At 42.3% G+C, this 21804-nt stretch overlaps 1 protein-coding gene across 2 annotated transcripts in view; it reads left to right on the forward strand.

Moving 5' to 3' along the window:
• Nucleotides 1-21804, forward strand: part of NMT2 (N-myristoyltransferase 2) — a 40640-nt gene that overhangs the window by 383 nt on the left and 18453 nt on the right. For both annotated transcript variants that reach the window (XM_075048596.1, XM_075048587.1), the window contains exons 2-7: nt 7935-8070; nt 13562-13706; nt 19785-19903; nt 20002-20093; nt 20200-20316; nt 20980-21150. In XM_075048596.1, coding sequence (XP_074904697.1) covers nt 7935-8070; nt 13562-13706; nt 19785-19903; nt 20002-20093; nt 20200-20316; nt 20980-21150 — 780 coding nt within the window. The remainder of the gene's footprint in view (nt 1-7934; nt 8071-13561; nt 13707-19784; nt 19904-20001; nt 20094-20199; nt 20317-20979; nt 21151-21804) is intronic.

Genomic DNA, 21804 nt, shown 5'->3' on the forward strand with positions numbered 1-21804 from the left:
CGGGCCGGGCCGGGCCGGGCCGGGCTCCCCTCGCCGCCCGGAGCGGGCCCCGCGGCGGGGCGGGCAGCGGAGCGGAGGGCGTGCGAGGCGCGCTCCTGTCAGCCGGCGGGCGGCCTGCATGGCGCGGCGCGGCGCGGCCCGGCCCGGCGCTCCACCGCGGCGCCTGCGCGCGTGCGGCCGAGGGGCTCGGCCGGCGGCACCCCGCGCCCTCCTCCCGGGCCGCCTTCCGCCGCAGTTGGCAGCGTGCGAGGACCCCGCCGCCCGGCCCGGCCCGGCCCGGCTCGGCTCGGCTCGCCTTGCCCTGCCCCCCCCCGGGGGTAGCCTCCGCCGAAGGGAGAGGCGGGGGGCCGGGCCGCCGGCCTGAGGGGAGGGGAGCAGTGGGGCTGGCGCTTTCCCGCCGGACACCGGCCTTAAAAGCGGGCCCTAAAAGGGAGGGTAAATCCTGTTTTGTCGTCGGTGCTTTTTCAGGGTTTGGGGGCTTTTCTTGGGGCTTTCTGGCCGTTAGGAAGCCCGCCTTGGCGGGTCGCGGCGCTCTGGGGGAATGCCCCCTTGCTCCCTTACTTGTTCCGGTTGGTTCCAGCTCCCTCGGGGCGGGCGCCCTCAGAGCCCCCCACACCCCCCTCACACGCTCCCCTCCCCGGCCTGGGGACCTGTCCAGGCGTCCTCTGTGTCCGTCTGTCCTGCAGACAGTCCTCCTCAACGTCACCTATTGTCCAGAAGGAAATATTACCTCTAAATGCACACGCCGTGGAGAGTGGAGCAGAGCGCGTGTTTTACCAAGGTGTTAGCACGAGCGAACGCTGTTGTTCTGGTTGTAGTTCCTTCTCCGCTAATCTTGCGCCTTAAATCTTCCCACGCTGCGGATCAGGCGCTGTCTCCAGTTGCTTGGGGAGCTGACAGGAGAGGCAGCTGGCGTAAACGCAGCCCCTTGCACCCGACCCAGGGTGTCAGGCTGCCAGCAGCCTGGCTCTGACCAGGCATGAGGTGCCAAGGGTCTGGCTCGCTCTGCAGTTGGGGGCTTTTGGGGCAGGGAAATGAGAGGAACGCGTTTTAAAAATCGACTTCGTTTACATTTACTTTTTTGCTTTTTTTGAGGGATTAGAAAACGTGATTGCAGAGAAAATGCTTTGTTGTCGCAACTAGGAGTGGCTGGAGTAACCTAAAAATAGGTTAATCTGTACACAGCTACACAAATATCTCCCTCATGAATTTCTGATTCATCTGGTTGAGAGCATTTCTGTAGGTGATTGATGATTGAGGATGTACGTTGTTTGTTGTCTCCTGCCTCTAGGATTTGCTTGGCAACGAGCAGCTCTGCATCTTAAACGTGGCAATAGAAATCTAAGAGACTTAGGAGGACTGACTTGTCTAAAAGGCAGGAAAGGGGAAGACTTCGATGCTCGCTGTTCTGTCAGTGAATTCGTGGCATGCATGCTAAAATAGTTGTGTCAAAAATAATTATAGTAATATAAATCTGGGATACTAAGAAGGGACAAAATAGTGTTTAATTATCTTGGTGCTTTTGTTACGTTTGTTTACATAAATATGCCACAGTTGACGATTCCCAAATATGTAAAAGTAACACCACTAAGAGCACAGAATTATTATTTGTTGCTCTTTCTAGGAGCCAACCTGATGTGCCAGGGGAGATAGAGTGGTAGGCGGGTGATACCTGTCTAGAATTCATTCGTACCTTATTCCGACTCCAGTTTCCTCTCTGTTTGTGTGTGTGACCGAGCTATAGCTGCCCTCTGCAGTGTAGCTAGGCTTGCAGCTACGCGCTTAGGCTGCTGTGACAGCAAGTGCAGAAGCAATGTGTAAGAAGCAGCCGGGGAACAAAGAATTGCACTTCGGTGTGTTCTGAATCGCAGCTTGCCGCTCTACTCCAGCTTGGGTCTCACTGAGCTTTGAGGGACAACTGCTGTGGCTGCGGGTTGTATGCCATTCTCCCCAAAACTTGTTGTTGTTGAATATCCCCAATGTATTTTAATGAGTATTTCAAAGAAGCTGCTTTATTCATCTTTAAATAAGAAAGTGAATGCTTCCAAGTAATATGAAGTTACATTAAATTAGTGGTTCATTCCAGCAGAAAAAGCCTCTAAGTATTAGTATCAGTTTTCTGTCGTGTTTCTGATATATGAAGTCTAATGCTGACTTTTAAATTACTTTATTTTCCTGTAATCTTTGAGAATCTTGTTTACTACTATTTGTCTGTAGGCTGAAGTATTCAAACAAATTCCATCAAATGAAAAGAAAAACCTTACACTACAGCAAACACAAAGATCTACTCTTGATCTAGGAGATTAACCCATGGTAATAGGAGCCTAATTATTCCCTGTTTTCTCCCTATCATAGTGTATTAATTTTTGAGGTGGCTTTAAAGTTTGCTTTGAGCTTTTAGATAAGGTTTTATATAGCTAAGCAATTTATGAGCATTCTTATTACTTGAGACTATGACTGTGTCAACTGACTTGCTAAGTTTTGAATGGTCTCCATTGCAGCCGGTCAGTGTTTAATCTCATGCTATTTTAACACTCTTTTTTAGAATGAGGTAGAGTTTATGTGTTACGTATCAGTCTCTAGTAGGATTGCTTTGCAAATGAAGTTACTTTCAAGCTGTTCTTGACATTAGAAAATAGGTCCTTATAATATTGACCACACAAAAACGTCATTTGTACATGTATGTATGACTTCGAATATTTTTGTTTTAATTTGTAGTTTTTTCATGTGCTTGAGCACTGAATGACTGCAGCAGAAAATACCATTTTATAGCTCTCAACTGTGCAAATGTCTTTGTCCTCCGTTTCTGCTCCTGTTTTTTAGATGCAGGATTATGTATGTTGTGTGACTCATTGCTGTTCTATTCTATGTCTGCAGCTTGCTCCTGCTAGATGCATTATGCTGTACTTGTTCTGTTTCATAATAAAATGTTGTTTACAAAATAGCTTTGTATGCTCTTACAAAATGCAAAAATGTATTTATTGCACCTGAATCCACCCTGCTGAGCCTAGCTTTGTAAGGTGTCTCAGTTCATTCTAAATAGCTCCTTATGCTCGATGTCAGGAAGGCTTTGGGCACAGTACATTTAGTAAACAGATGAGGAAAAAGTATGACCTTTAAACAACTCCCCCCAACCCTCACAAATTATTTACTTTGAATGTTTTAGTAGTATAACCCTTTGATTATTGTTAAATGGCAACTTTATAATCAGCACTACTTTTAGATTTTTTTTTTTTAATAAATATTTCTATGGTACTGGAGGCAGTGCTCAGTTTTAGCAGGCGAGATTTATGTCTTGGAGTACAGCCTTACAGACTTGAAGGGGGAGGCGGAGGAAACACGCAGAGCTTTGAGGATTATCTGTTGGGTTAGGTTTTAAGGCCTTGCTACTAGGTTTTCATGCTCAAAAACCTTGCATTTCCAAGAACTGAGATGTATGAAAGTTTCATTTGCATACAAAGAGGTTGTTAGTAATGGTAGTTTGTTAGTAAGTGGAATTTGAAGCACTTAAGCCCTTCTGGTCAGGACTTTCTTATTCTCTTGAAGTGGTGGTAGTCTAATACAGTAATGGGAAAGCCCTTTGCATCTAAGCCTCCATTTTCTTTATGAACCAAGGACAGCCCTAGTATAAATAATACTACTTTGAAATTTTTTGCAGTCTTGCCCATATACATGAGATCTGATTTTTGTGATCAAAAAGATCTATATAACATCGTCAGAAATGTAGTTTTGCAACCTCACTTACAGAGAGAGGAAAAAATACTGTAGAGGCAAAAACCCCACACAGGCTTAGGCCTTTGCAGCTTAAAAATAAACATCTGAAGTACATGTTTGGTTTTAAACTTGAGAAATTGCTAACTTAAAATTACTATTCCATGTAATTTAAAACAGATGTTGATATTACAAAACACTGTTTCTGCTAAAGCAGATTTTGGTGTCAAGGCAATTAAAATAACACTGACAAATATTCAGTGGGAAAGATAATCTCAAATCAAAACCAAGGGAGCCAAAACAGTTTGACCATCTGAGTAGGGTAACTGTTGTGCTCCTCCTGATTATTTCACCTCAGCTTTTCATGGTTTTGCTCAAAGCTCCACAAAGTAAGTTTTTCTGCCTTTGCCACACTCCTCCCCAAATGCAGTAAGTATCCCCATTTTTCAGTTAAAAAAAAAAAAACAACAAAAAAACCCCAAACCAACAAAACCCCAGCACATGCAGGGAGAAGCAAAAGTCTTTTTTCACATTTATGCAAAACACCAGATGTGTGTACATAAGTGGAAAGGTGTGTGGGTGTGATCATGGGCTTGCATTTGTAACTTGCAGACAAAATCATAAAACTGTGGGCCTAAGTGACTGTCTCAGAGTCATATTCACAGCCTGTTTCTATGGCAAGGTTAAGTCTTTTTGGGGGCAAGGTTAAGTCTTTTTGGGGCAGAAAGAGGTGTTTTGACTCTTCTTTTGCCTTGGCTGAATTTTGACTTGCACGTCACTTTTGTGCTGGCCTTACTTCTTCCTTATTCATCAGACTGACAAAATTGTCATCGTGGATGCAGTTAAAAATACCTTAGACCATGTCTGCACTTAGGTACACCTCCGCCTCAGTGTGTAGACTCGCCCTCCTGTCAGTGAAGTGCTCCTGGTATAAGCGTGTCTCCACTGGACTGACACGGTCAAAATCTTCCCCAAGTCTAACGTTGAATATTTTTCTTAGTATAACCAGCTGTGGTCTGTGTGGTGGGCTGGACTGGGGCAGATGTGTTGGTATGATGTGTGAAAAGGTTCTGTTTCCTGACCTGACAGCTAGACGTAGCATCAACCTGAGTTGCATATCCTTTTCCTGCTTCCCCTGTGGGACCTGCGATCCAAGTTGCGTCACTTTGGTGGTGACCGGGTAGTTCAGCAAAAGAGATTTCACATGTAAAGATTAGCTTTCACAGAAGTGGGAAACTTTTTTTTCCTTCCCCAAACTTCTAAGAGTGAGATACCTATATGATGACACCATGAAATGTGTATCTGACCAGACAAAGGAGAACTCAGATCTTAGCATACAAGAATATTTAATGAAGAGAAAAGCTTTTAATCTTGTTACCTTTGCATATCCTCTGTGCTGTCATGTCCAGTGTAATTACTACAAGTTGAGCAACAAAGTTCCTCCCTTCCCAGCCATTCTCACTGCCAGTTATGGAGCCTTTCGGTTCTTTTCAAGGCAGAGTATGAGAAGGACAAAAAGTCCTGAGATGTTTTGGTTTTGCTTTTGCCCTAATTTGCTTGGTATCTCTGGTTGTAACTTGTGTTGGACAAACCTGTTTACTCAGTAGCAGTTTCTGCGTGCTGCCTGCTGCCAAATCTCTGGGTTGCAGGCATGCCTAAATAGCTGAAGGACAAGTGGATCTCGCTTTAAACCCTCTTTTTACATTCTGTGGCCTGCAACAGTAAAAAAAGACTGACCCAAGCAGGGGACTGTGCATAAATAACTTCTCTGAATGGTCCCTGGGTAACTGTCAGACAAAGATACCAGTATTTATTTTGCAAGAGGCAGTGTGAAAGCTCTAAACCTGAACATCATAAACTGAGGACTGGGATTTTGGAAGATTTTTTAAAAAATTAGTAGTTTTAAATGCATGTATATTTTACAGCAATTTAGTCCTGTCTTCCCTCTTTCCTAGCTAAAAAAATATGCATTTCTGTATGAAAAAGACCTTGAGCTGGTCAAAGAACCAACTACGATTATACTGGTAAAAGTACAGTTTAACTGGGGATAACATTAGTAAAGCTTGGCAAAGTTGCTTTTTCTCCATAGCTGCCAAACTTTTTTTTGAGTAGTCGTTCATTATTTCACCAAACTAAATAAAACATTGACCCTCAGGTAATCCCAGTGAGCAGAATTCCCCTGTGGTGTAACTGGGGCTGGCTCCTGCTGAAAGGCAAGAGGACAAGTGAGACGCACTGGTGTGACTTGGGGCTCGGTGCCTGCTGAGGGGGTCTGTTCAAGAATGGTTTTTGCTGAAACTCCTAGTAGACTTATGTTCGACACAAAAGCCCTTGGGAGTCAGCTCAAGGACACAGTGGCATCATTTGTTTGCTTTATGTGAGATGTTAGAGGAAAAGGCAGAAGTCTGTGGACAGTTCAAGAAGGTAGAAGGGTATTTCATTAAATGAACCTTAGCAAAGGTGAAATTGCTCTCCCCAGTATTTTTATCTCAGTTTTGCCAGAGGTGGTGAAGTCCTAGGTCTTGTACACGTTTGGGTTTTTTTACTCTCCTGTATTTATAACCTCTTGCCAGGCCTCTGGGTCTGTTCTGTGTTTAAATTCTGTACAAAATGTCAGCTTGGTATACAGGCCTTCAAATAGATTTAAATTTGATTATTTTAAACTGAGAGTGTAGAAATTCTTAACAGAATTGTCTAGGTGATCAGGCAGTATCTTCATTCTACAACAGAAAATTTTCTCCCTGCCTCAGTTACACAACTCCATCTTTTGTTTCTGCAGACTTCTACTAAATACTACAGATTCCCTTCTCTCTCCTGTGTGAGTGTCTGGGCTGCTACACTGAGTAGCTCCTTGATCTGGTCCCAGAGGGTGCTGCGTTTGTAACTCTCCCCTCTTCTGGGAGTGTAACTTAACCCAGTGTAACTGTGAATGTTAAGGACTTCTTGGAGTTGATCTTTCACTACAGGCTGTTCTAGAGGACAGTAATGATCTCACAAAAATGAGTCTTTGTTTAGTTGCATGTTTGATTAATGGCAGGCTTTTGGCCTCCCAGTTGGACGTTTGGGTGTTTTCTTGCCAACTTCAGCTCTGACAAGGTATAGATGCTAAGACTGGGCATCGTAATCGTAAAAGCGGGCATGTTAACAGTGAATAACATGGCCCTTGCAAACGTGTTGATCTTAATAACTTTAGTTAAGTTCTCAGTTCTCTTTCTTTTGGCTTGCAAGTATCATACCTGATTTTTATTTTTTTTCCCTCCAGAATTAAAAACAATTGTTTGTTGCATTGACTTTTTTCTTTTCCAGTGAAAAACACCCAAGCCCCCCAAACCCCAATATCTGTCTTGAACTCCATTATATACGTATGCTTTTGCTGGGAGGTTTACCTCTTGAAGAGGATTCAGTGTTAACTGACTCATTGCCTACTTATTTACCTCCCGTCTGAGAGCTGCCAACACCTCCCACACTTTGCAAATTCTAATCTAATCTTGATTCTATATCTTGATTATTTGTCAAATTAGAATCTTCTTAAAGAAAGGAGATGTATTATCAATAGTCAAAATGTGTCAGAATCTGCAAGTGCAATGTATACTTCATTGCTGGGCTTTTTAAATTAAAGTTAACCCCATTGTACTTACTGTTTTAAAGCACAAATATTTGGTTAGTTTTGTGTTGTTTCTTACTGAGATTTCAGCAAGACTTTCATCACTACTTAAATTAGAAAGAAAATTCCCTGAAAACAGAATGTTTTTGTTTGGATTCTTCTCAAATTCAGGTATACCTGATGGTTGAGCAGGTAGGGGGAAAAGTATGGGGCCACTAATAGTTACTGAATTTCCAAGGAGGTTACTTTTCTCAGTTCCTGCAGTTCCCTGAGTTCCTCCAAACTCTGTTGAATTTGGTTGTTCCATGTTTGTGCTGGGTAATAGCCTGAAGAAGAGCACTGGCTGTTACATAGTGTCACAATTTGATGCTGCTGTGTCAAAACACCTGGTTGTGCTGGGGTCTTGAGTATAAAACAAATCAGAAGGCACTTGCAGGGAGTTTTTCATCAATGCTCTCAGTTCCCCCCTTCCTTCCTTTCCCCTGCCTTTTCTTCAGATTCAAGCTGCTGTTAGATTTTTTCATATTAAAATGCTGGCTTTTCCATATTTAACTTTTTTTTAATTTTAATCTTGGTGATGTTGATTTTTCTCATTGCACATTCTCTGAATCTCTGGCAGAAGTCCTGGAGGGGATTTGGGAGCGAAGAAGAAGAAAAAGAAGCAGAAGAGAAAAAAGGAGAAACCAAATTCTGGAGGCACCAAATCAGATTCTGCGTCTGACTCCCAGGAGATTAAAATTCAACAGCCTTCAAAAGTGAGAGCCTGGTTCTGTTTTAATTTGTGCTTGCTTTCTAATTTAATTTTAATTTGTGTGTTGCTTTTTGTAAAAGCGAGTTGGTAGTTCTGCCTTAACACGTCAGAATTAAACAAATGGCTACTGTCCTGAACAGAGACAGAAGCAAGGTAAGACCTGGTGTTTGCAGACTGTATGAAGTTAGCTGGAGAGTCGGCGTCACCACCACGGTGGTGTACTCTGAGAAAAGCAGAGGAGGAGGTGTTTTGTCTTTCTATTCCAGCAGCTAGAACTCAGGCTAGTGACAGCTTCATCACAGGGAATCTTAATCTGCAGTGGTAATGCTTTTAAATAGATTTTGTGTTTGGGAATTGCCTTTAATTTAGCCACCATCTAACTTGGCTTAGTGCAGTTTCAATAACTTGTACAGCGTAATGCTATCTCATGGTGTGCATCAGCAGTAGGAGGGAAGAAGGTGTACTTGCTGTGCTAACCAGAGTCTCATTTGGGCAAACAAGCAGCATGTCATCTTACATAAAATGCAGTAATCTCTAACATGGAGATAAAGACTGAAGAAACTGCCATCTGAAAGGCCTCTGCTGTAAATAAGAATGCAGAATTATATGAGGGATGTACAGTCTTTGTGGGCTTTGTGACAAAATAGCATTGTCTGGGTGCTTTTGAGTACCATGTGAATGCATGGTGAATAATAGGATGTGGTGGCTTTTTAACATACAGTTTTTATCTCAAGAGAAATCTGAGCCTGAGAACTGAAGTTTATAACATGATGATATGAAAGTTTATGGACCATTGAGACTGTTGAAGTAGTTTTATTTGCTTTATCAGATTAATGTGGAGTAAATTACACTGTTGTACCAGTAGTACTATTCATTCTGTAAGATTTGTCAAGTACATTGGGGCTACCAACTAATTTTAGGGAAAAAAGTTGTGTTCTAGCTCATTAACATACTGATAGATTTTGTGTTGTCCCTTTAGATATTCTCTGTGTCACCCCCATTGCTTTGAACAGGCACACTTGGCACAGGGGACACTTTAAAATATGTAGAGACATCTTAAGTACTTCTGATTTCACCACATGTTTTGATACTGTGTTTCTGTAAAGCAGGTGGCATGAATTGCTAATACAAGAGGACTGTTTGCAAGTGATGACCAAGTAACCTCAAACTCTTTCACAATTGGAGTGAAGTCAGTTTTAATGTTAACATAAAGACATAGTTCATTGCCATGGTGTCCTGGGAGTTCCTTGGTTCCCTGCTGACCAAGCTTACTGTTCCATATGTTGCCTCTATTGCATTAAAAGGAAGCTGCTTCACTTTTTTTTGTTTTCATATGCAAGATTTTGGTCCTGAGCACCTTGCAGTCTTGCACACCATTTCTCTAGCATGATGTGTTTTGCAAATGTGGAAGCCTGTCCTTGTTCTAAGTTGTGTACTTAGGATGCCACTCTTTGTGATTATTTTACTGTCACAAGAAGTTTAGCCAGTTTGTTAGCAATGTTACAAAACCTTCTCTTTTATTGGCATAAAATAAAAGGTCTTATTTAAGTCTTTCTCTCAAGCTCTAGGCAGCTAAACCATTTTACTGTTCTGATATGGCTTCCACTTTTCTCTAGTTGCAAGTGCATCAGTGTTGCCTGGGGGGGGGGGGGGAGTTGCCTTCTCTGCTGTGTTCCAGGTATACACACTGATAAGTAGATGAGTTTCTCTGTCTTGGACAACTTTCCTGTTTCAGATTTTTTGACAGCATCTTAGACTGCTGATCTGGGTCAGTATGGAGAAGTATATTTATTTTCTCTGCTACTCAAGTGATATTTAGATTCTGTATTCCTTGTGCTATGTGAAATATATTATAGGAAAAAAAGGCTCTTAGCATTTGCTTGCTCTTTGTTGAAAAGAAGTTTACAAAATATTTCAGAGGAAACTGACATTATACACCTTACTAAGAGAATATATGCAGGATCATCAGGTAATACTCAGTGGGGCTTCTGAACTCATTGAAAATTATTTTGAAAAAAGACTTTGAAGTCAGGTGAGTTCGTAAACAGATGTACCAGTCTGGAGAAAAACAGAACAGCAAGTCATCTTGGCTTCTCCCTCTCTTATTTGTGATATTGGACTTTTTGAACACTGGAATGAGTGTAACCACAGCAATAAATGCTTGTTAGCACGTTATGCTTATGATGACCTTTAGCACACTTCACTGCCCGTCTCACAAGACTTTAATCTCTCCCCATTACAAGTCCCAGTGATGTAGACTGTCCACACTGACATAAACGAAGCTTGCCAGATCTGCAATATTGTCAGTCATTACTGTAGTCACTAGTGGCCTACACAACATAGTCACAGAATAACTTAGGTTGGAAGAGACCTCTGGAGATCTTTCGACCAACCTCCTGCTTAGAGCAGATCCAGCTAGATCAGGCTGCTCAGGCCTAGATCAGGTTGTTGGTTCTCCAAGGATGAAAACTCCACAACCTCGGTGGGCAACCTATTCCAGTGTTTGACTACACTTGTGGTTAAAAAAAATAGTAATTCCTTATATCTAAATGGATTTTGCTGGTTTGCTGGTTCGCAACTTTTGTCCATTGTTTCTTATCCTATCATTGTGCTCCTCTGAAAAGACATGGCTCAGTTTTCTTTACATCCTCCCATTAGGCAGCAATGAGATTTCTCTTACTCCCTTAACCTTCTCTTCTTAAGGCTGAACAAACCAAGGTCTCTCATCTTCTGCTTGTACGTCATGTGCTTCAGCACCCTGATCATCTTGGTGGCCCTCCATTGAACTCGCTCCAGTATGTCAATGTTTTCTTTCTAATGGGGAGCCCAAAACTGTGAGATGCGATCTCAGGGGTGCCGGATAAAGGGTAAGACTTGCTGGACAGTCTTACTGGTAAAACCCAGCATGCAGCTGTCCTTTGCTGGGCAGCAAACTGCTGACTCATGTTCAGCTCTCTGCCCACCAGGACCTCCAAGTTCTTTTCTGCAGAGCTACTTCCTAGCCAGTCCATGTTGGCCTCTGCTTTTTTCTGTCCCAGATGCAGGACTTTGTATTTGCCTTTGTCAAACTTCATGAAGCTTCTGTTTCCAGCCTGTCAAAGTAGCTTTGAATAGCAGCTCTGCTGTCCAGCATATCAACCATTCTTCCCAACTAGGTATCATCTATGCACTTGCAGAGAAAGCACTCTTTGTCACATCCAGATTGTTAAACAGTATTGACCTCTGAGTTCTCAAAATCCTCTTCCCCCTTGCCTTCTTGAAGATGGGTGTGACATTTCCCTTTTTCCATTCATAAGAAACCTCCACCAATTGCTCTAACCTTTTAAACTTGATAGGTGCTTGTTGCAGTAACATCAGCCAGCTCCCTTGGCACCCTCAGATGCATCTGTTCAGTTCTTATGGACCTGTCCATGATTAGTTTGCTAAGTGATCCCTAATTTTCTCTCCTGCTGTGGTTAATGGGAGTCTCACAGACTGTGCTACAAAGCTGAGGGTCATCAAAGGTCTGAGGTCAGAACTTGTCACCAAAACAGAGGCAAAAAAAGCATTCCATACCTCAGCCCTGTTGCACAACAGTGCCGTCTTGTGCTGTGAAGAGATATTTCCCCTAAACTGAAATTAAACAAAATCACTCTTCTTTCTAATTGATGTGAAGTTCTGTATAGGTTTTTCTTGCTTTCCATTAAAGGAAAACAAAAAGGGTTGCGAGTAAACTTCTTAGCAAGGCTGATCTCTGAACATTTTGAAAGGAAAGGAGATTCCTTCTGATGTCCCTAGCCATGTTGTATTTGGTACCAGAACATGAACTTTTTACTTTACATATGCTAGTAAGATCTTTTTAGAACCTAATATCTTTTTTTTAGATTTTCTGTTTTCTTCTTCATAATGTAGAAAAAAAATTAGAGACTTAAAATAAACATACAAATTAAATTACAGTATGTCAATATTTATGTATGATTTCAGAATTTATCTAGTGGCATTAGAAGTATTTATATCAGGCCAGTTTGTAATAGACAAATTGACAGTTGAGAAAAGTAATTTATGTCACTGTAATCTGGATCTAGAAATAGGGTAGGGTTTTTTTTATGCTGCAATTGTGTTGCTCTAAAGAGTATAAATATGTTATTTCATAACTACTCAGATGACAGGTGTTTAAAGCATGCTCACAGGTAAAATTTCACAATACTTAAAATAATGAAAGAAATTGCATAATATTTAGAGAGTACAAGTTTTTATTATAAATAAAAATGATGGCCTGCGTGAGCTACATGCAGGGAGTTTTACTCCTTCTGTGGCTGAGAATATTAGAGGGAGATGCCCATCCAAATGAAGCTTTACATCATTATTACATGTAATTTTTGGTGGTTTTTCAACACATAATTTGTAGAAAGATGAAATACGGAAATAGTGATCCATTGATACTCAGTAAAAAAAAAAAAAGCCACATCTGGCTTGATGCAGAATTGCTTGAAATTTTCCAATGCATTTGAGACTATTCCTTCAGATGTATTTTTTGCACTGCAGTCTGGGAAAACTGGAACACGGGCATGCTGTTAGTACGCCTCAGAACAGGACTTGCAATTTGGGGGATAACGAAACAAAACAAGTAAATAAATTAAAAAAGAGAGAGAGGAAGATCCCTTTAGATTTAGAAGTCTGTTACTATTATTCCTCTGTACTTTCCTATGCGGGTAAAATTTTCGTTCCAGTTACACTTACTCAGAGTGATCAAAAGTGAGGGTGTAAGAGCTCAGTTTAGAAATGCTTAGCCTTAGGTTTTATGCTTTTCAAATAACTTTATAGAACAGATTTTTCAACTTTTAAGTGGAAAATTGGTTTATTTTGTCAGTCTGCTTCTATCAGTTAAAATTAGCTTCAGTTGTAAGTGTTGGCACAGTTGGCATTAGTGGCAAGATGGTCAACTACATACGATACAATGCAGAAGGGTACCTACTATAATAATTGCAAGCTAACAGAAGGCAGATACAATATAACTAAGGTTAAAAAGTGGATATTTGTAGCAGTACAGTGTATCTGAAATACTGAACCATAGTGAATTTAAATATTATTTTATATTGTATGTGTAAAGTACAACTTCAAACATCTCTGTGTACCAGTGGTATCTTTAGATTGTTAGATGTCTAAGCTGATGTGCTTTTTGCTGTTTTATTGTATTTCACAGGGCAGGGAATATAAGAAGCTTTTTATTGTGATACTGGTATCCTGCCTTAATGCTGCAGTATTTGTGTTAAATGTGTTAACACTGAAGTTTCATGGTTAAATGCAAGCGCTACTCAAAACCATTAAGTATCTTGTGAAGTTGCTTGTCTGTTGCCCACCTAACTTTCCACACTCCTGCCTCCAGAGGTTATACCTAAACTAACCATGATGAGAAGAAAGAACATGTAACAGTAAAATAAATGAGCATGTTGGTACAACTTGTTCAAAGTAAATGTACTCAATAAGCTTCCTCTTCTGTTTGTCTCTGTGTCCAGAATCCAGCCATTCCAATGCAGAAGCTTCAAGACATCCAGAGAGCGATGGAGCTGCTCTCTGCATGCCAGGGCCCAGCAAAGAATATTGATGAGGCTACCAAACGTAAATACCAGTTTTGGGATACGCAACCTGTACCTAAACTTAGTAAGTATAACTGGACCTGGGCATAAGATCTGTCTTACTGACCACTAAAAGAATGTGTGCCAGCTGTGTGGCATGTTCTCCAAAACAGCTGTGAGTTGGACTGTCTGCAGTAGAGATCCTTAATCTTTTCTGTAGTTTATGTGGAATTCTTAATGTTCTCTAGGAAGGTGCTTCCCCCCCCCCCCAATGATATGCAACAAAGTACGGTGTTAATAAATCTCATTCTGATGCTCTCTAAAAAAATGGGAAATGCTATTGAAATAGCATTCCTTTGTATATTTTAAGTCTGAACTCTTGAACAACAGAACATAGAAGTCCTTTCCACTTCAGGGAAAATAAGAACCTAAGTGGTGACAAAGAGTAAACTTTGATTATATTTATTTATTTACTTTCCCTTGATTTTTTTTTTTCCATAAATAGATTTGCTATCACAGAGAGAATGACTCTCCTGCTGTAGGTTACACTGTTTTCATGCAGCTTTAAGTGGATAATGGCACTTCTGTCATGTGTGAACACACAGCAGTAGAAGTGTTCACACGTGCTTCCTCCACAATGTATACTATCTTGAAGACATGCTTTCACAGAGTCTGTTCTCTGTTCTTGGTATCAAGTGAGATGGTGAGGTGACCTCTCCTTGCCTTTAATTTTGTGAGGAATTTGGCAGATTACTTTTTATACTGATCTGATCCCTGATAACACAGTTGGTAAATCTTAGTCTTTGTTGGAGAAGGTAGTTGCTGACTGTCTTCCTTTTTCTGAATTGCTTTCTGAACTTTCTTCTTCCCACTTCATTATCTTCAAGTTAACCAGTTGTAGCTTTTCAGTGCCAACAAAACTTGGGGACCCCACAAGTAAAGCAGTCTCAGTGCAAAAGCTGTCATTGTTCTGTTCTGCAGATGTCTCTCCATGGCATTGGAGACTGGTGTAGAATAAGCAGAAATAAGGGAGAGTCTAAAGCACAGGAGCACTCTGCTCTCTCTCTCCACAGGGCAGCATTTCATATTAATCCATTTCTATAGTTTAATCCACAGTGATCTCATTTCTCCCTGACTTCCTTGCATAGAGAAGTCCAGAGCAGAGTTCCTAGATGCAGTATTTTCCACTGGATTGAACTGACCTGCCCTGGCTCTTCTCTACACAAACTCTACCCAGATACCTCTGTAAACTAATGGTAATAATTGTCACAGTAATCCTGCCTAGGTGGAGGAAGAGCCTAGCTGAATTAAGTTGATGTGTAAATCAAAAAATTACTCTGGCCATAACAAAGCTTTTTCAGACCTAGTTCAGGTGTCTGCGCAGCAGTTCCAGGAGTTCAGTTCAGGTTAGTCAATGTATCTTACAGCACTTCTAGATGAGAGTCTGTCACTTGCCAGCCTAAAAGGACCAATACATTTGCTCTAAAAATGATTTGTTAGTGGTGTTCAGTAGAAATATGTTTTGTTGAATTTGGCCAGCAGAGGTTTTGTTCAACAGTATTTATGAATTGCTTCTTGATCCTATCGGAATTTTTTTTTTTCCCCTGTCCTTCTTGTAGTTTTTCCTTTATCTGCTGAATGAACGTATTGGGAAGTCTTCACTATTTGATATGCTGGATATGTTTAGGTAGAAAAAAATCATCTGTTGATTCAGGAAATAGCTCTAGGGATCTTTGCATTAAATTAACTTCAGACTCCTTCTGCCTTCTAGTTAAGGTTGTTAGCAGTAGGTTCTTCAGTTAGGCAAGTCTGCCATGTAGTGGCAGTAATGTTTAGGCTGTTGATACTTTCCAGAGTTTGCATAAAAGTGCTGGTATGATGACCTTCCAAACTGGACAGCAGGCCATAACTATTTGTGAGGATTGCACGTCATTTGGGGAAAGTTCATACTACAAAGGAACACTTGACTATCTAGAGCTTGATGATGGTGACAATAGGGTTGAGTGTGTATGGCTGAGAATCAGGGGGAAGGCCAACAAGGCAGATATCGTGGTGGGAGTCTGTTACAGACCACCCAAACAGGATCAAGAGGCAGGTGAAATATTCTGTAAGCAGCTGTGAGAAGTCTCACAATCGCTAGCCCTTGTTCTCGCGGGGGACTTCAGCTTACCAGATGTCAGCTGGAAATACAATACAGCGGAGAGGAAACAGTCTAGGAGGTTCCTGGAGTGTGTGGAAGATAACTTCCTGACACAGTTGGTGAGTGAGCCAACTAGCAAAGGTGCCCCACTGGACCTGTTGTCGGTGAACAGAGAAGAACTTGTGAGTGATGTGATGGTTGGAGGCCATCTTGGGCACAACAATCAGGAAATGACAGAGTTTTACATTCTTGGAGAAGGAGGGCGTTAGCAGAACTGCATCCTTGGACTTTTGTTGGCCACTTGGATCTTTGTTGGTGACATGGATGGAGGGATTGAGTGCACCCTCAGCAAGTTTGCTGATGACACCAAGCTGTGTGGTGCAGTTGACATGCTGGAGGGATGGGATGCCATCCAGAGGGACCTTGACAGACTTGAGGGTTGGGCCCGTGTGAACCTCATGAGGTTCAATAAGGCCAAGTGTAAGGTCCTGCACATGAGTTTGGGCAATCCCAAGCACAAATACAGGCTGGGCAATGAGTGGAATGAGAGCAGCCCCGTGGAGAAGGACTTGGGGGTAATAGTGGATGAAAAAGTGAATATGAGCTAGCAACGTGTGCTCGCAGCCCAGAAAACTAACCGTATCCTGGGCTGCATCAAAGGAAGTGTGGCTAGCAGGTCAAGGGACATGATTCTCCCTCTCTACTCCATTCTTGTGAGACCCCACCCAGAGTACTGTGTTCAGTCCTGGGGCCCCCAACATAAGAAAGATGTGAACCTGTTGGAATGAGTCCAGAGGAGGGCCATGAAGATGATCAGCGGGCTGGAGCACCTTTCCTATGAGGACAGGCTGAGAGCTGGGGTTGTTCAGCCTGCAGAAGAGAAGGCTCTGGGGAGACCTTATAGCACCCTTCTAGTACTTAAAGGGGACCTACAGGAAAGATGGGGAGGGACTCTTTACCAGGGAGTGTAGTGATAAAATGAGGGGTAATGGTTTTAAACTGAAAGAGCGTAGATTTAGATTAGATATTAGGAAGAAATTTTTGACTGTGAGGGTGGTGAGATGCTGGAACAGGTTGCCCAGAGAAGTTGTGTATGCCCCCTCCCTGGAAGTGTTCAAGGCCAGGTTGGATGAGGCTTTGAGCAACCTGATCTAGTGGGAGATATCCTTGCCTATGGTAGGGTGGTTGGAACTAGATGATCTTTAAGGTACTTTTGAACCCAAACCGTTCTATCATTCATTCTATGATTCTGTGACTCCCAGAAGGCAGATTTTGGCCTGTTTAGGAGCCTGGTTGACAGAGTCCCTTGGGAGGCAGTCCTGAAGGGCAAAGGGGTGCAGGAAGGCTGGACGTTCCTGAAGAAGGAAATCTTAAAGGCGTAGGAGCAGGCCATCCCCATGTGCCGAAAGACGAGCTGGCAGGAAAGAAGACCAGCCTGGCTGAACAAAGAGCTTTGGCTGGAACTCAGGAGAAAAAAAAGAGTTTATGGCCTTTGGAAGAAGGGGCACGCAACTCGGGAGGACTACAAGGATGAGGTTATGCAGGGAGAAAATTAGAAGGGCCAAAGCCCAACTAGAACTTAATCTGGCTAGTACCATAAAAGACAATAAAATAATGCTTCGATAAATACATTATCAGCAAAAGGAGGGCTAAAGAGAATCTCTGTCCTTTATGGGATGTGGGGGGAAACATAGTGACAAAGGATGAGGAAAAGGCTGAGGTACTTAATGCCGCCTTTGCCTCAGTCTTTAATAGTAAGGCCAGTTATTCTTGGGGTATCCAGCCCACTGAGCTGGAAGACAGGGAGCAGAATAAACCCCCCCATAATCCAAAGGGAAATGGTTAGTGACCTGCTACACCACTTAGACACACACAGGTCTATGGGGCTGGATGTGGTCCACCCAAGGGTACTGAGGGAGCTGGCAGAAGTGCTCACCAAGACACTTTTAATCATTTATCAGCAGTCCTGGCTAACCAGGGAGGTCCCAGTTGACTGGAGGTTAGCAAATGTGACGCTCATCTACAAGGAGGGCAGGAAGGAGGATCTGGGGAACTACAGGCCTGTCAGTCTGACCTTGGTGCCGGGGAAGGTTATGGAGCGGATCATCCTGAGTGCCATCACACAGCACGTACAGGACAACCAGGTGATCAGGCCCAGTCAGCCTGGGTTTATGAAAGGCAGGTCCTGCCTGACCAACCTGATTTCCTTCTATGACAAGGTGACCTGTTTAGTGGATGAGGGAAAGGCTGTAGATGTTGTTTACCTGGACTTTAGTGAAGCCTTTGACACCGTTTCCCACAGCATTCTCCTGGAAAAACTGGCTGCTCATGGCTTGGATGGGCATACTCTTGGCTGGGTAAAAAACTGGCTGGATGGCCAAGCTCAAAAGAGTTGTGGTGAATGGAGTTAAATCCAGTTGGTGGCCAGTCACAAGTGGTGTTCCCCAGGGCTCAGTATTGGGGCCAGCTCTATATGAGTTCTCTTTATCAATGATCTGGACGAGGGGATCAAGTGCACCCTCCGTAAGTTTGCGGATGACACCAAGTTGGGCAGGAGCGTTGATCTGTTCGAGGGTAGGAAGGCTCTACAGAGGGATCTGGACAGGCTGGATTGATGGGCTGAGGCTGCTTGTATGGGGTTCAACAAGGCCAAGTGCCAGGTCCTGCACTTGGGTCACAACAACCCCGTGCAACATTACAGGCTTGGGGAACAGTGACTGGAAAGCTGCCTGGGGGAAAAGGACCTGGGGGGTCTTGCTTGACACCTGGCTGAATGTGGGCCAGCAGTGTGCCCAGGTGGCCAAGAAGGCCAATAGTATCCTGGCCTGTATCAGAAATAGTGTGGCCAGCAGGAGCAGGGAGGTGGTTGTCCCCCTGTACTGGGCACTGGTGAGGCCGCACCTCGAGTGCTGTGTTCAGTTTTGGGCCCCTCACTACAGGAAAGACATTGAGGTGCTGGACCGTGTCCAGGGAAGGGCAACAAAGCTGGTGAAGGGCCCTGAGCACAAGTCTCATGAGGAATGGCTGAGGGAATTGGGGTTGTTTAGTCTGGAGAAAAGGAGGCTGAGGGGAGACCTTATCGCTCTCTACAGCGAGGTGAGTGTTGGTCTCTTCTATCAAGTAACTAGTGATAGGATGAGAGGAAATGGCCTCAAGTTGCGCCAGGGGAGGTTTAGATTGGATATTAGAAAAAATTTCTTTCCTGAAAGGGTTGTCAAGCATTGGAACAGGCTGCCCAGGGAAGCGGTTGAGTCACCATCCCTGGAGGTATTTAAAAGATGTGTAGATATGGCACTTGGGGACATGGTTTAGTGGTAGACCTGGCAGCATTAGATGCACAGTTGGACTTGATGATCTTAAAGGTCTTTTCCAACCTAAATGATTCTATGATTCTGTTATTTGGCAGGTGCTGCTCCATAGAAGAGGAACAGCTTCTGTTTATAGCTATATGCTGAGGGACCAGAGTTGTAAAGTAAGGGAAGAGATGAAAGCATGCTTTCATGTAGGATTTTAGGAACAAATTTCACATTTCACCAGCTTCCCTTAAATGCCCTGGCTTTGCCATGCCACTGCTCCTGAATAATCCTGTTGAGTTCAGGTCTGTTCAAGTCAGTGGTGAACAGGATCCGAGCCGTAGCTTGTTAGCTGTGAGTACATCTTTCTCATGATGAGACTGTGGATCTTGTGGCTGGCTAAATGCTGTGCATGTGCTGATAAATTGCTGTCTGCTGTCCTGTGTTACAAAATACTGGGTCTCAGTTGAGGTAGAGCTGTTTTGTGTTTATCTATAGATATTCTGATGAGATGGTCATTAGTCTGAATGCAATCTGTGAGAATGAGTAGTATAAGCTAATACTATAATTTTTTTTCAAAATTTTAAAAGTTTCATGTTCCTGTCATGTAATTATGAGAAAATACATGTTGTGAGTTAAATGCAGTTTTGAGAACTATAAGGAAAGCTAGCAATGTAACTGTTCTTTTGGTTTGTGTTTTTTAATTTTTTTCCTCCTTCTCCCTCAAAAGATGAAGTTATAACTTCACACGGTGCAATCGAACCAGATAAGGACAATGTCCGCCTAGAGCCATATTCTTTGCCACAAGGTTTTATGTGGGACACACTGGATCTTAGCAATGCTGAAGTTGTAAGTAAAACAATTTTTATATGTATCTAAAATTATTGAAGTTTATTCTGATTGATGTGTGTGGATAAATCTTTGGATTTTTTTGTGTGTGTTTTCAGCTGAAGGAGTTATACACACTGTTAAATGAGAATTACGTGGAAGATGATGATAATATGTTTAGGTTTGATTATTCACCTGAATTTCTTCTGTGGTGAGTAGCAAGTTCTACATTCTGCTCTGGCTGGAGTGCAAAGAAGGGTGTTGTTATTACATCTTCTTGGGCAGTAATTTGTAATTATTTCTGTAATCAATTCTAGGGCACTACGTCCTCCAGGCTGGTTACCCCAATGGCACTGTGGGGTTAGAGTGTCTTCAAACAAAAAACTGGTAGGATTCATAAGTGCCATCCCTGCAAATATTCGTATTTATGACAGGTAAAATGCACCATTACTTTTGTACTTGTAAAAGGATAACACCATGAAACAAATCTTAAACTGGTATCTATTGCCATAGAGAACTTAAAAAGAGAGAAGGAGGCTCACTGACCATAAAGAGTCAGAAGAATCCTGTGTATGTAGCAGAGACTTTTTTTCTTACTCTTCGTCATCCTTCCCCCCCAAAAAGCTTGTGGGCTCCTTACAATGAAGACCAATAATACATATGTAAGGAATTTGCTTATTGATGGATGATACAGATAATGACAAAGAATTTTCTGATCCTACTAGGAAGTATTTAAAGGATAGTCAGTCAGCTGGACTTCCTTGGCCAGCTCTTCATACACTGACAATCATAAAGTATTAATGATACCATGTAGCATGTGCTTGGATGCCATTCTAAAGTAAGGCAATTGGTTAAGCCTCAATAGAGCTCTGGAAAAGGAGTGTTGCAAACAGCTTAGACACAGCTTGTATATTGCACAATTTGCCAGTGCAGTCACTGTATCATAGGTTAGTATTTGTTGCAGATGTACTTTGTCACAGGTCAATTTATTTTTACCTCAAATTCTTCTGTTACAACATGGAAAATTACAATTATGGAAATGAAAATATGCAATGTGCAACTCTTTGTAACTTTTCCACTATTTAATGTCCTTTTAGTGTGAAGAAAATGGTAGAAATCAATTTTCTGTGTGTCCATAAGAAACTGAGATCTAAACGGGTAGCACCTGTACTGATTCGGGAAATAACCAGAAGAGTAAACCTGGAAGGAATTTTTCAGGCTGTTTACACTGCTGGAGTGGTACTCCCCAAGCCTGTGGCCACTTGCAGGTAACCTAAGTGATGTTCATAATAATATCGGTTCCTATAGCAGTCATTTTAAAGAATATTTTATGTAGTTGGCTAGAAACAATAAAAACATAAAATTCAAAGAAACTAAATGTTGTAGCCTTGACTAACCTGAAGGCCTGAGTGTTTTTTCAGGGTTGTTCTCTTTTGTCACTTTCCCTCTTGCTCCCTCCTGTGCTTCTCCCTGCTTCTCTCCCCTTCTCCCCCTGTGCCTTGGATAAAACAGCTTCTCAGACTAAAATCTAATTTTGGTTTGTTTATCGTGCCTTAAATAGACTAATAGATGTTTCTGTTGACCTTCTGGTGGAAGCCACTAGCAATGACAACATTGTATACCTGTGTTTTTCAAGTGGCCTGTTTCCCTGCTGGGATGCTTCCCTGTTGACCTGGTTGCTTGCCAAAGATGGCAGAGCATTTCTGGGAATTGTATGATTTGCTTTTTTGAAATACTTTCATCTTTCCTGGAGAAGGGAGGATTTAATTGGCATTTGATAAAGATCGGAAAACTATCACGTGAGAAGAGTTGTATGTAATGAAGTGTAATTTTGTTTGCTTGGAATGCATTTTATTTCTAACGGGAAAAGTTCAATTCCAGCAGTATTAGTTCAGCTGTCTATCCTTCTGGAGGACAGGATA

The sequence above is a fragment of the Buteo buteo genome, chromosome 2 (assembly GCF_964188355.1).
Source record: "Buteo buteo chromosome 2, bButBut1.hap1.1, whole genome shotgun sequence".
In the NCBI taxonomy this organism is placed as follows: Eukaryota; Metazoa; Chordata; class Aves; order Accipitriformes; family Accipitridae; genus Buteo; species Buteo buteo.